The following is a 15,245-nucleotide window of genomic DNA, read 5'->3' on the forward strand; positions in this document are numbered from 1 at the left end:
TTAAATTCTTTGAAATGCCCTAGCAAGCCAGTCAGTTGAGAAAAGGCCACCACCTTCTCAGGACAATCAGAGGTGGCCAATATGGTGGCCTTAACAGCAACACCCATATCCAAAGATGAGTAAAGGTATCTCAAGAAGCATCAAACCAAAATGAAGGGAAAAGACACATTAGCCAAATCTTCCAACACCATAATAATCTTAAAACTAAAGAAGCCAGGAATCATAGAGCATATTCTATTGGATGCCTGTGCAATCTTGGAACAGTAATGGATTCAGTTAAGGATCTTAAACTGCATTGAAGGCAACACAACAGAGGAAACTATGTGCAATGGAGCTACAAAGGTCATTGAACAGTAACATTGGCTGTTCAACCTCCAAACAAATGTGTTGGTTGAATAAATAAAGCTTTAATCTGCTGTTACAAAACAATTCACTGATTATATTAAAACACTCACCTTCACTTGAGCAATTTTCATTTTCCAGTCATAATTAAAGTTCCTTTATATTAATGATACATCTTACTTTTATTACACTTCATTTTGAATGCAGTGAGCTCTTTGAGATGTCCTAGAGACTTGAAAGGCACTACATCAAATGCGAAGATTATTATAGTTTGATTATTCTCATCACTGGTAGATAGTCTTACAGAGAACCACCAAAGACAGCTAAACGCTAAATGTAGCTAAGATGGACTACTACAGATGGGCTTGCATTTATAGAACAACTTTCACATAAAGGATTGACTCACATTATTTGATTTCAGATCCATACAATCAAACACTTTTGATTTCAAGAGTGAGGAATGAAGATAAGCAGGCTGCATCTATGAACAATAAATGTACAAGATACTTCCTCATTGTGCATGTGTGCTCACATTTGTGTAAAAGGAATCTAAAATGTGCTGCAGTTATGTGGATTGAAGGACTCCCTCAGGGATACGTCAAGATACTAGTGGTTTAGATACTAGTGGTTTGGATTCACTGTAGAATTTACTTGAATTCAAATATTGAGTAACTGTTTCAAAAGTAAAAATAGCAACTATCTGTGGACAACACCAAATGCTAGTTTCTGACATGAGTACTGGATCATGATTTTCCATGTTTCTAAGGAAAGACAAGTGTAGAAACTCAAGAATCAGTTGAATAAAGAAAGTCAACATAAGCTGGACCAATTTCCTTTATTAGAAAGATACATCTAGAACAAACCTGAAGATATACTGAAATTGGTAATGCTACATGCCAGATGTACAGTACTATACACAAAAAGTGCATCGTCACAAATGATTAACAGTACATAGTCAAGAACTGCATTTGTTTTAAACCTAGTGAGTCAAGTGAAGATGGAAATGCAACAGTGCAGAGCAAGACTAAAGTTCCTCTAAAAGTTTAAAGGCACTTTCACATGTACATACTACAGATGTACACAGACACAATCGGGTAACAGCCCACAAACAGAAAACTAGCTAGAACTGATCAGAATGACAATAAAGGGCACGGAATTGGTTAGAAAGATGGTAGTTACCATTCAGTATGTCTGTACCTGTTTCAGTCTTCTGTTACAAATCCACTTTAATTGCAGTTTAAAGAAGCCTTGCCTTGGACTACATATTACTTTTCTGTGAATGCACCCAGACACATTCATTACATTTATCAGTTCTACTATATGTTTATGCTAAATAGACGTACTAAAAGCATTTTGCAGTCCAGTATAATTCTTAGTTGAATATGCAAATTTCGGTGCAATACATAGTTGCAGCATCCATTTTGGCTGATATACACGTTTGATTTTAAACTTAATTTAACTCCAGTCTATGCTACGTTTTCCTTAAAGTACGACTGCCTTCGTCCAAAGGTTTCACAATGTGGAAACTATAAAATGTTTCAAAAATACTAAACACATCAGTTAAGTCAATGGCAGATCAAAATGATTGTGTATCATAATTTAAAAATGTTTTTAAGTATATTCCTGAACTAAGTACAGTATTGGATGTATAAGCAGCTTTTACAACAGAACATTTCTAACTCTGAGATTCATTCATTAAAATGATGATATTGGGTGGACAGCCTTGTGCAACAGTGGATTGATGTACCAATGCAGTGGTAGGAAACAAGTTAGGATTATGGTTCTCCAATTGGCAAACTCCCAGACTCCATATGGTCAGGAGGAGGTGTAGAGCAGATGCTCAGTGTCTCTCCATTGGGAGAAAGTGAGCTAACATTTGAGTTGCCCAAGGAGATTCATACGTATCCTGGCAGCTTGTTGCAGAGTGACACTGAGAGAGGCTGGGATACCTCTAAACATTCAGCTGAGGATGAAGCATGGTTTGCAGGACACTAAAGAAAATGGCCCTTCATCGGATGATAGTTATGATCTTAAACAATCTGGGAGTCAGATATTTAGGAGTCCCACAAAAAGCAGAGATTTTCTTGATAGTCACAAACATACTAAATTTCTGACTGATTGCTTTGCCACAAAAAGATACACAATTGAACCTCCATGTTACTGAACTCCCAGGCCCAGCCGTGTTGTTGCAGAAAGGTACAGAGCGTAGGCCAGGCACTTATAATAAAAGTGTGTTATATTCATTACAACTGCGACCATATTTGTTGCTGAAAGGGACAGTTTAATCCCAAGCAAGTTGCACAGCAACATTGCATTTGTCACAAAAGGGCAGCACTCCCAGCTGTAGCACTAGGTGCTGGGCAGGTGTTGTGCAAGATCCACAAGAAAGGAAAGTTTCATCTCGGTGGTGAAGGTAGGGGGAGGAGAAAGAACAGAACATCATACGTTTTCTTAACAATAGTTCTGTAAGTGGGGAGGGGCAGTGAGGACGTTTCTGGAGAAGCCTGTCAAAGCCTGGAAAGTCCACAGTAATCCAAGGCAGATTTGCAGGTGTAGATATGTCCTGAACCCTGTGAGTCAAAAATCCTAACAGGTGAAGTGGTCCAACCTGAATAAATAGGGTAACCATTTGCTTTATATACTATTGACAAATATACTTCTTATGGGGGGCTGAAAATGTTATTGAAACTTGAAGTCTATCGCTATCACTCTTTAAACGAGCATCCTCACTTGCCGTAGGCCTAATCATTATTCCAATTTAAAACAAAATCCGAAAAGGTCACTGGAATGACTGTCCCTTTAAGAGAATGTGAACAGAAATCAACGACCTTGTCCTTACTTTAAGTTACATATTGGGCGTTGGTTTGCTGGGGTTTCCAATAGTTACGGTAAAAATACTGAGAGATTGGAGATGATTGAAACTATTCACGTTCTCTCCACACACCTCTTCCTAGGTAGCTCTTTGTTGACTACTGAAGGTATTGGAATGAGGTCAGCATTTCGGACTGGAGGAACGCACCAGTGCCTTTGCATAAAGGAAAGAGTGGTTAAAACATTAACAAAATAATTACAATGTAAACCAAAGAGGACAATTTGTGACTAAGCAAATAATAGAACCATTTACAAAAAGCAGTCAGAGGAGCCCCAGTAAATCCCAGAACATCACAAAATGCTGAAAGGCTGGTCCTCCCTGGTCCTAAGGGAGGAAAGCAACAAACCTGAGGAGTATAAACTAGCAAGACCAAAAGAGGAATCATTTGTTCCAACTCCACAAACCATTGTTAACCGCAATTCCAGTAACAGTGCATGTTAGTAAGTGGGAGGTCCTTTTTGAGAGATGATGAGCATTAAAGTGCCCTAAAATCTATTTTAGTGGCAAAGTCGCAGCTATAATGACTGGAGGAAGTGAGTTAACAGTTCATCAGAATGTTTTTTAATGCTACCTGGGATCCTACGCTCTGTTGTTTAGTAACAGTGCTGAATCTCTCCAGTGGCTGGTAAGCGTATCTTTAGCTGGAAGTTGTGGTTTTATTTTGTTACACTACCAAAAGGTGTGAGTGAGGCAGCACTATATTGAAGAGCACTGTAAAGGGGTTCCCTGGTATTGCAGGAGAAAGACCATGACTGAAAGTTTTCACTTGGAGGGCTTACAAGGAGAAAGTAGCCGGATTCGTTAGGAAACAAATGAGCCAACAATTTCTCGCACAATATCTCAAACTTTCTTGGGCGTGTCATCCTCTGATGCAGAGATGGAAACTGGAGGCTACCATTCTCCTTCATGTACATCACACAATAGCGAGGAGCCACTGCCCCGGAACACGTGTCATGTGGACCAGGGGAATTGTCACAGGTTGCTTTCCAGCAAATGGAAATGACATTTAGTGTAGGAAGACAAAAGTAAAACACCTTTGATTGGGGAATATGAAAGGCAAAAAAGAAATAAAACTTTACACCCAGAAAAAAAATGAATTAGTTCACTGTTCTCCAGTGGGTTGCTGGTATTCACACGTCAGTCACAGTTGAGTGACGTGTGAATGCCAGCACAACAATTTAGAAAGCATGATCAGGAGAACTGCTCAGTAAGCAATTCAGAAAAGGTGCTCCTAGCTCTAAATAAGCGAATGTACAATATTTATCTGTGCCAATATCCTAGAGATTGACAGCTTAGCTTTGTGAGACTGAAGTAATTGAAAAGGGATGGGGTTGGGTGGGGGAGGCAGGAGCAGGACTTTTGTTAACGGGACGAAAATAGAAGCAGCAACTTTAAAAAGTGGTTCTCTTTGATGCAATCGTTCATTCTAAAGCTATGGTTTTCGTAATGCAAAACTGGCGATAAGGCCTAAGGAATGTTAAATGAGAAAAATAATAATTAAAAGGCAAAGCATTTAGCCACCATTAAGGCTGGTGTTCGTTACGTCTTGCAAAATCGACAAATGCTTTTCTCCAAATTTTCCCAGAGGGGGGAATTTCATCATTTCCCCTTCCTGCTTAAATGAATGTTCCTGGAGACAAGGTGGGAAAGTCTTGGTGTTTTTTTTNGCTGTTTCTTTTAAAGAAAAGTCTACCATTGCAGCATAAGTTTTCAAGTCTAGTTAATGTCGATGTAAGTTGCACATATAAACAGTCCAGTTTGAAATGTAAATAAATGCCCTTGTTAATTTACTACTTCGAGACATATATTCTAACACTGAAAGAATACATCTCCAATTATAAACATATAATATCAATATTCTTTTAAGATGTTTGCCACCGACTTTAATCCTGAATTATTTCAATGTAGTCACATTGTGACTTAAACTTTACATTGTGCAGGATTTGTCTGTAGAGCTCTGGCTAGCTGGAGGTGGTCCCAGACCAGGATTGGTCTTGGGAAGAACTATAGGTTTAGGCCTAAGGGCAGGGGGTTTAAGCTGTACACCCATTCTAGGCGACAGAATTGGTTTGAAGGTACTCATGGTGTCACTGGAGGAACTGGTACTCCGCCGAATGGAAGGATCGATGCTCTTCAGCACCACAGCATGATGGGGGCTTTTTGGTTCAGAGGATGGAAGAGAGATTGGGGAGTTTTTCATTTGCTCAAGGGTGTCCAGTACCACATCAGGTGCATGTTTTGCAGTGCTCTGGCGCTCCAGTTCACGAAGCTCATTTAACGCAGTGTTCATGGTTTCTTCAATATCCTATCAGAGGCCAGAAACATACTGATTAGACAGATTACAATTTTCCAACTCTTCAAAGCTTTCATTTTAGCTTCTGATAGAAAAACATACCCTGGAAGTATTCATTATCCAAAATAATTCCAAAAGAAAGTCACACAGCGTGAAACTCATACTTGTCAATTACTTGCAGTTTTGTTGCAGGGACCTACGCTATTTTTACAGAATTAATATGTCAGTCAAGCCAAACCCTGGCAAAACTGTGCAGCAACTTATAAAAGATTTATGAGTAAAAACAGACAGGATAGAAAACGTGGACAATCAAGACAGCAAGAATTGGATTTTGTTTCTCTCGCCCATCAAAATAATGGATATTTCCCTATGGCAAAAAAAATCTATTGCCATAAGGAAAACTCTTATACAACTGAAGTTGTAAAACTGCAGCTTTTATCTAAAAACACACAAGGAAAACAATAGCTTTCATGTCAGGTAGCTGCTGTTAGATCAAAATATACAATCAATCAGTGCACAAAACAGAAGCTATTTGAAAGGCAAATGACAAAAAGCAAAATCCAACCATTACTGCTTCAAATTGTAGTTGTTCTCGAATAAATACAACCAAATCTCTTTGCAAAAAAAATTCATAACGTCAGCTTCAAACACACAACATTAATAATATATTTTAGCTGAATATCTGAAATGTGATCCTAAAGAACTGTAAAAAAAAATTAAGGCAGCCAACTAATTTATGCAACCTAAATTGATGTTAAACTACATTTGTGAAAATTCAAAAGAAATGTTCTCTCTTCAGCCTGCGCATTTTCCCATACAAACCGTTTCAATTAATATTCTATAAGTTACACTTTGGATCGCAATATGAAATGATTCATTCAAAGAATCATGTCACAAAACATCCTTACCTGGTTTGGTGAATTTTGCATTAAAAAAACCTTGCATATTGCAATATTTGCTGATCATGAAGCCGTAGGTAGATAAGAGCCACATAATAAATAGTGGATAATATTGTTGCGTACTAGACAGAGGTCAGATTAAAAAAAACTTTGCCAGGTGGTGTTCCCATACACTTATTTCCAGTGGTGCACATAATGCTAGATCATGCTCCTAGATTCTGCCAATGGCAATGTGTAACCAGCTGATAGGGCATGTGCTGCAACAATGCCATGATGATCCTTACTTGCATTGACCCTCCCTCATTCTTGGGGAAAGCATTTGACTTTCAGTTGGCTTTCTCTATGCAGCTCGGGATGAGATCAGAAACATATTAAGATGCGAAAATCTAAGGCTTCAATCTGGATTGTTCCACCTCCATTAGCTCTGATCGCACAGCGCTGGATATGTGAGATTCGTTAATACAAATCTTTGCTGATTTTGTATTACTCCAACAAACAATTAGCCCAATTAATGGGAAACCAGTAGGAAATTATAACCATGTTTTTGTCAAATGGATTTTGAAAGAGACACTTTTTGAGAACAAAGTCGCAAAGTAAAACATTCTGTAGCAAAAAGGATAAAAATAGAAATGTTCCAAATTGGCACTTAAAAGGGTTGAATACAATTTGGAGATTGGTAACTTTGTTTAACAAACCTGGGCAATGGTTTCCGGATCCAGTGGTTTATGCTCACTGAGACTGATGTATTGTCCGGAAGATGCAGACCTTCGTATTGGTGGGCTCTCAATCTTGCGCACAGACTCATGACGGCTTACGTTGGAGAGGCTGCCCAGGCCACCTCGGCGCCGTCTCTCTGGACTGTCGATGCTAATGCTGCGGTTCTGGAGTAGAACACGTGAGCTGCAGTGGATAGGTGTGCTCAGTGGGCCGAGATCCACCAATCCATGGCCAGGGTGCACTGCACAGTGACCATCGCTGGTTCTTATTGCACGCCTTGTTATTGGGATATCTGGTCTCCTCTTCTGCCTATAAAAAGATGTACTATACGTGAATTCATTTCATGTCGACCCATCTTGGAACACATTGGACAGTTGAAATGGTGCTGCTTTATTTACACTCCAGGACTCCAGTCTATGGAACCTCAGAACATTACAGAACAATCTGTACACATTTCTCAACACACAACTGCACTCCTCTTCTTCGAGGAACAAAGAAAGCACTTGATTAATGAGGAGAGATGTTAATGGGGCAGAAGATGACTTGTGTCTGTCATAGGACATGTGCCACAATTACACTGCGGGTACTGGTTCAAAATCCTGCTCTACTTTCAGGGACTTGGATGCAAGCTTAAGTCTATGGATAGGCCTTTATTTACTAGTCTCTGTCCGTTAATCAAATAATTTATGCAGAGTTGAATTTAGTTTAATCCTCGGGATGCACAAGAATCCTGTCCGAATTATTCACCTCTCTTTCAGCTGCTCATTGACATTTCGTGCACTTCCAGTTTTTTGATTTCAGTTTTCCAGCATTCAGATTTTCTTTTGAACTCTTTTAAATCTCCACTAGCAACTTGATTCACACAAGTTCAAATTAAATTTACAAAACAATCTTACCATTGGATTGCACCAAGCTACTGATGGTCAAGCTCAGTGAGTTAACAACTGCGATAAAATGCAACAAAGCTGTGACAATGGGTCACCATAGTCATAAGTATCAGCAGCATTATAATTGTCTACAATTCATAAATTGCTTATCCTTTATGTGGACAGTCGAGATCCCCCGACATTTTTCAAAAAGAAAAGTTTTCTCCCAATGTCTTAGCCAACAATCTTCCAGATTAATTGGTCATTCACTTCCTGGCTCTTTATGAGACCTTCATGTGCTTAAAATGGCTGCCCCATTTGCTGACAAGTATAGAGTCATTATATCTGACAGTAATTAATTGTAAAGTGTTTTGAGATGTTTCAACACGACAAGGCATCATATCAACGTGAGTTCTCCCTTTCTGCTCACTGAGGCACACTATTTTCCAACCCTGGTCGAAGGGAATCTAGCAGTGGCTTACAGTATTATTTTTCAAATGTAATTGTGTAAAAATATTACTGGAAAAACATGTGTAAAATCATTGAGGGGATCCAATGGTGGCGAGTGAAACTGACCTAGCTGCAAATACATCTGGAATCCGCTCAGTTGGGGAATTGACATCATTCTTGGAGGAGGATCTGTCTTCAGTTGCTGGCCCACTGCTAGCTTCACTGTCAGCTTTTTGGCTCAGAGTATCAGAGAATGTATCATCCCTGAAAGTAACACAGTTGAATGTTTCAAGTTTAAGGACAGTTCAGTGTACAGAAATCTCATTATCAATTCATGAATTATTCACAACGCAATATGTAATCAGAGTGACCTCTAAAGGTCAAATTAGAGAAACATGAAAGGAGACACAACTTGTCAGCTGCTTCATTCGATTGATAACCTTAAGCTTCCTTTATCTTCAAGTCTGTTGACATTTTAACTAGTTTTTGCATAGAGAGCACGGCAAGAATCCTAATGTGGATGGTTTATGTAACGGCATAAAAAGCATTAAAAAGTTTGCAGTTCCTAATAATATAGCAACAAAAATGTTTTGGAAGAGAACTTCTGTATGTTATGAGTCTGCATTTAGGGAAAGCAAAATGCTTGCTATATATAGCAAGCATAGTGAACATGTGACATTGACCAGCTAGCTCCCCTTGCTTTCTACCAGCTGTTCGAGAACGAGCACTGCGGGCGTCAAGCACATGTTCATGGATAACACCTTTCTTGCCTCTCTGGCTTGTAAATAATTTATTTTAGAGAGCAATCTACATATATTATTATATATATATATATACACACACATCAATACAGTTCTATCTTAGCAATTACTGCAATACTTAATAGTAATGATAGGAACCAGTAAGCATGAGTTTATGTGCATCCAAATAACATTTAATCTTTAGTTGAAGATTGGATATTAAAACAAAAACAATAAGTTGATTTTCTCTCGTGTGCTATTTTTATAGCCTGAGCTATAACATTCCTAGAAACCAATGTATTTTTATACACGGCTTGATTCATAGTACATTAGCCCATGCCATCTTGAGCTGATTGATCAAGACATGAATGCTGAGTAAAAGCATGCAGAATAATCCAAGTCGTTGCTTTGTGAGCAAATACCTATTCATATTGCTCCAAGTGGCAGCCCTAGTAGAAATTGAATGAATAACATAAATATTTGTTGTTTACTGATTTTATTATCTATAGATTGGTTGTCAAGAATCTTTATTTCACAGTTTCTCATTCATATGTTTTCTTAATAGTGTACAATAAACAGATCTTGAAGTTATACTTCATGAGACAAATCATCTGAGTAACAAAACAAATACACAGCTAATATCCCATACATAATTTAGCTGTTCCGAGGACTCTCTTAGAAGTTTAAGGCAGTTTGGGGTAAATTGCTCCAATTTTGTTCACAAATATATATTCCATAGTGCATTATTTTATGTACATCTCAAAATATAAAAGCAGATTAAAGCAAAACTGATTCAAGGGAAAATGAATTGGTATTGATCAGTATCTCCCGGTACTTGGTCCTTGTCTAGAAAAGACAACCTTTCAGATAGAATGAGGATGTATCTAGACCTCCAAGTCTCAACGATGAGCCAGGCAGATGAGTTAATCGACAATAATACTTTGGATTACTGTAGATATGGAAGAGAGGTCTCCTCAGAGCCAGCTCAATCATGAGATTACTTTTCAGACATTGTTAATATCAAGTATCTATGCTTAGGGAAACAAAATGCTTGTCACAGGCAGTACAGTGAACACGTGGCATTGACCAGCCCACCATCCCATCCCATCTTGCCTTCTGCCAGCTGTTCAAGAAGCAGCACTGTGAGCGGCCATGGCTGACATCTTTCTTACTCCTCTAATTTAGAAAGGACTTACTTTAGACTGAAGTTAATTTTGGAGAGCAGCCACACAATTGAAGCCCACAACTTTCTGGTTCCAAGACAACCAACTGATGATCTGTTCACAGTCATGTCAAAGTGAATTCTGAGCAAACGAGAGCTCCTACTTACGTATCCTGCACAACTATGTACTGATGGGGCACCAACCCATCTATTCCATTGTGCCTTCCCTCCCACCAATCTTCAGAGGCTCTGTGATAGAGAAGTAGAGAAGCTCCTTTCTTAAATGACAATTCTCGAGCAGTTCTTCCTACATAATCAAATCTGGCGATAGCTTCTATGGGTTCACATTCTGAAACAGAGCAAGAGGTATTATCTCAGTCAGTTGTAAAGCAGAATTATTACTGTTACACTCAATTTCCTTCACCCAATTCCCAAAACAAGAGTATGTGGTTGAACCCTTTAGTTTGTCACACAGAGAAGCATGTATATCAACGAGAACTTACAGCATGACAGTGTATCATGACATTTACTTTGTCATCTTTATAATCAATACATTCAAATCGATGAACAAAGAAAACACAGCAAAAGATGTATCATTTTAAACCCTCTATGTCCTTTGAGCAAGTTTTAAGTGCAATAGAAAATCCACTAGAGCCTGAGCTGTCACCTGTAACTTGCAGTAACAACAACAATAATTTAACTTTTATATATCTTTCATATCGGGAGGACATCTCAAGACAATATCCGGAGTTGCTGGGAGTCTGAGCTGGAGATGGGGAGAGCTGGCGGGGAGGAAGAGAGGTGATTAAAAGCATTGTCAAAAAAAATGGTCTTAAGATGGGCTTTAATAGTGGGAAGGGAATGGAGCGAGGCAAAGGGACGGAATTGCAAAAATTGAGGGCAGAATGAGTGAGGGTTGAAAACTTGGCTACCAATGCTGGGGTGGATTGGGCAGTGGATATAGAACAGGCCAGTGCTCAATCTAACACAATGGGTACAAATACGACATTTCCAAACTGACAGCTGATTTTTGAAGCTACATAAGATAGTTCCGATCATGATTTTGTTACTTCTTTATGAATTCTGTTCTCACCAAAGTTAGGAATTTCATCTCTGGGGAATGGAACATTTAATTCGAAGAGTATCCCTACTGCAACAATGACAACTTTTCACTTTCCACACCAGGCATTCTGTGGTGTCTCTCATGGCAAACAAGATTGCTTATTTATGCTGAATTATGACCTGATAGTTTTAGGTCATAAATCAACATCCATCAGGAACTGGATTGAAACTTCAAGGACACAGTTATGAGTTTCAGTGCCAGTCCTAATAAACATCATTATGATTGGTTTAAGAAAGTCAGGAATCATGCAATGAGGATGTGTTGTTTCCGCTGATCTCTGGAAGTCTGCAAGCAGCATTAATGCTGAGTTTGTGTTCTAGGAAAAGTGAAGGCAATCCTTCTAAAAATCTGCAAGAGAAGCCAGCAGCATTGATATTATCAGCAAGGTCAATGTCAAGTCTGTTAACATTAGACTGACGAACACATTGATTTAGACAACAAGCATTTATATTAGAGAGTTTAGGTGGCAAAAGTACAAGCAAAATGCTGGGATAAAATCAAATTGCAGAAAATGTAGAAGACTGAATGTTGGACTTTTGGAACTAATAGTAGCAAATCTTGGAAATAATTCTGCCGTTGCTACAAATGCAAATCTTAAAACAAGTAGTTGTGTCAATAATATTCCCAAAACTTGACCCATTTAGGAGTTCTCCCAAAACTATAGAGCTGGAAATTTATAAATTACGTTACAATGGGGTCTAATTTATGGTTGGGTTAATCATGTGTAAAAATAGAATTACATGTGCTGGTAATTATGTTGCAAATTAATTATGTAAATATCAGTATGAGCGATTAGATCCCACAATAGGAATAATAATCGTTGCATTTGATATAGCACCTTATCAAGTCTTCGAGACGTCCCAAAGCACTTCACAGAATAAACTGAAAAGTGAATTGACTGTATATTTTCTGGGCAAAACCCAGCAGGCAGTTGCCCATATCAGAGGCATGTGGAGTAAGGAAACTTGCCCAATGTTTCGCCCTTCCCAGGAATCAAACCTAGGTCCTCTTGCTTGCGATGCGAGTCCTCGAATCATTAAGATACAGGAATATGTATAAAATAAAACTAATATTGGAAATCTGAACTAAAAACAGAAATGCTGGATATTCAAATCAACATCTGAATGAAATCTGAAAGATAAGTTAACATTTCTGGCATGAGAATTGTTCAGATCTCAGAAAATGCATGTACTACATAAGCCAATATATATTTAGCATACAAAGAAAAGAGTGAATATTGGACCATTAAAACAGGGACATTTTACTGTCTGACCAACATGCCTTAAACACAGTCACGGCAATTCATCATTGTCCTCAATGAGGAAAAGCACTGCAGCAGATGTCAGTTCAATCAATATTTCCTATTCTTCTTACAGTTTTCATATTGATTCTTAACAAGGGATCAGTGTCAGGATGAGTGACCCATCATCGCTGTTTCATATATAATTCTGTGAGTACAGCTCTGTGGGCTTTAGATTATATCAAGTGGTATTACAAATCCTCGATCAAAATGACTGTAAACCAGTAAGGTCTCAATAAGTCAATTTCAAGGACTGGCATCTCTGCAAGAAAGAAAATTACACCTTATATGCCAGTTACCTCCAATAAAAGTCATGTTGCAGCATGGCAAGTCTTTAAGATTATTAACTGCAAATAAATGAGATAAAGTCCAACCTCAAAAACAATGCTTTTCAGCTTTGTAGGATTGCACTACTTTATTCATTCAGGTCACTGGCTCTCGTAGTAATAACTTCAGTCTTAAAGATAGTAATACTAATACTCTCTTAGCATTTCATTTCAACACGTATTAATTATCCCATCCCCGCACCTACTCAATCAAACATTCCTTCAACCTTTTCTCACATTAAATGTGCTTTTGAGACAAGAATGCATTCTTTCTTTCCATTCCCTCCGAAATGCTTTTTCCATTCCCATAAATGACTAAGTAATTGTTTGGGTGTTAGTTTCTTCGTGTTGGTAAGGCCCACAGTTCTTTTCATTTCTTTTCACATTTTCCTCATATTTTCCCCTCCTCCTCTTCAATTAAAGACTCATTTGTGAACACTAAAAGGCAAGGATGATCTGGGAGAGTCAGCATCGATTTGTAAAGGGCAGGCCATGCTTGAATAATTGAACATTTTTTTGAGTACGTCATGGTATTTAGTAAAGGAATGCAGTTGCAGTGTGCCCCAGGAATCTGCGCTGGAACTTCTATTATTTTCAATCTAGATTCAATTTAGAAAGCGGCATTCGGGAACAACTTCTAAGATTGTCGATGATACCAAATTCGGGGCAGAATGGGGAACAAAGTACAGGCTGATATAGAGCACTTAGCAAAGAGGTAGATAGGTGGTAGATGCAGTTTAATGCTGAAAAACGTGAAATACTGATTTTGGAAAAATAATAAATAAAATAACGCTTTTGATGTTGAGGAACAAAGAGATCTAGACTTACATCATCTCTAAAAGTGCAAGTACAGGTAAAAAAAAAAGCCAAAATTGGATTCTGGGTTGTATATATAGGGACATTGAATATACTGAATGAAAAAAGAAATTATGTTAAATTTCTTTCACTCACTTCTGTTACAATAGCTACATGAAGGTCTGAGTGTTATGGATTTACTCAGTTTGCTACATTACTTATGTTCTGTGCTATGCTTGTTTATGGATAATGTTGACTTGGCAAAAAAAAATAATCAGGAAATTCAAATTTGCCATTCACATCAGTCCAACATAAATATCCTGTTTTGTAACCATGTAAATCTATGATCTTGACTTGTATCTTATTGCAGAGTATGATTAAGAAAGCCAAAGCCCCAACAAGTAGGGTGATCTTAGCTGAAAAGACAGCAGGAAGCTTGCCAGAGAGCAATATAAATGGTAAGCTACGTGGTTAGACTCCAGCACCCCAACGCACACTCTGAGGTCCCCAAGCCTTGGCTTTTGCCAACCTGTGCCTAATACTTTTCAGAATTAGGCAAGCAGGATGCATCCCTCCAGGGAGAGAGTGCGCATTCTATTCCAACAATCTATCTCTGGGATTTCCATGTGTAATCTTGAGCACGGTGATGGGTTTCTGCTTGTGTCAGACACCCAAAAATTAAGAAACTCGGGTTAACATTTCGGGTATTTATCATAGCCCAGTGAGAGCTGAAATATTAACTCTTCTTTCTCCTTCCAATGCTAATCAGCTGTACACTGTAATTAAAATGTTCCGCTTTTCCTTTGAGCAAAATTATTTTCATTAATTTACACTCTGTTAATTCAAAGCAAATTAAACTTGTAGATGTAGCTTAAACCATCACTTTCTTTAATGATTATGCTACTTCCAAGAGAGCCATTCTTGAGCCATTAATGAGATTTGTATTGTGAAAATGTGAAACTCTCTCTCTAATCCCGCGTCCAAAGCAGTTTTATATTCAAATATATATCATATTTTCATTGAAACAAGCACAAATTAAATGTCGGTTTTACAATCCCAAGTTTATTTTCACCCACAATATCAGGTAGAGGTTGCATTAAATCCAATAGTAAAACCCAAGTGCTGTGAAACAAACTACTGTTCCAAATGTTACATTAAACTAGATTTAGAGTTGATTTATTAAGAACATACCATCTTCACTTGTGTGAGTTTCAGTGCCAGGATCCACATCTACTTCCTCCAATGTTCCATGCTCACTGTAGGGGCTATCACTGATAGAGAAAGTGAGAATATCGTAAAAGAGCTGCACAACTCGAGAGGGAAAAACTAAAGCTAGTTTCCTTTGCTCATTTCTCTTACA

The 15,245-nt window shown here is 38.2% G+C and overlaps 1 protein-coding gene across 1 annotated transcript in view; it reads right to left on the reverse strand.

Moving 5' to 3' along the window:
- Positions 1-1,158: 1,158 nt before the first annotated feature.
- Positions 1,159-15,245, reverse strand: part of srgap1a (SLIT-ROBO Rho GTPase activating protein 1a) — a 105,577-nt gene continuing 91,490 nt past the window's right edge. Inside the window, 5 exon segments of the mRNA XM_042335139.1 lie at positions 1,159-5,519; positions 7,102-7,432; positions 8,566-8,703; positions 10,510-10,690; positions 15,077-15,156. Coding sequence (XP_042191073.1) covers positions 5,142-5,519; positions 7,102-7,432; positions 8,566-8,703; positions 10,510-10,690; positions 15,077-15,156 — 1,108 coding nt within the window. The 3' untranslated portion in view covers positions 1,159-5,141.

The sequence above is a fragment of the Callorhinchus milii genome, unplaced genomic scaffold (assembly GCF_018977255.1).
Source record: "Callorhinchus milii isolate IMCB2004 unplaced genomic scaffold, IMCB_Cmil_1.0 Scaffold5, whole genome shotgun sequence".
In the NCBI taxonomy this organism is placed as follows: Eukaryota; Metazoa; Chordata; class Chondrichthyes; order Chimaeriformes; family Callorhinchidae; genus Callorhinchus; species Callorhinchus milii.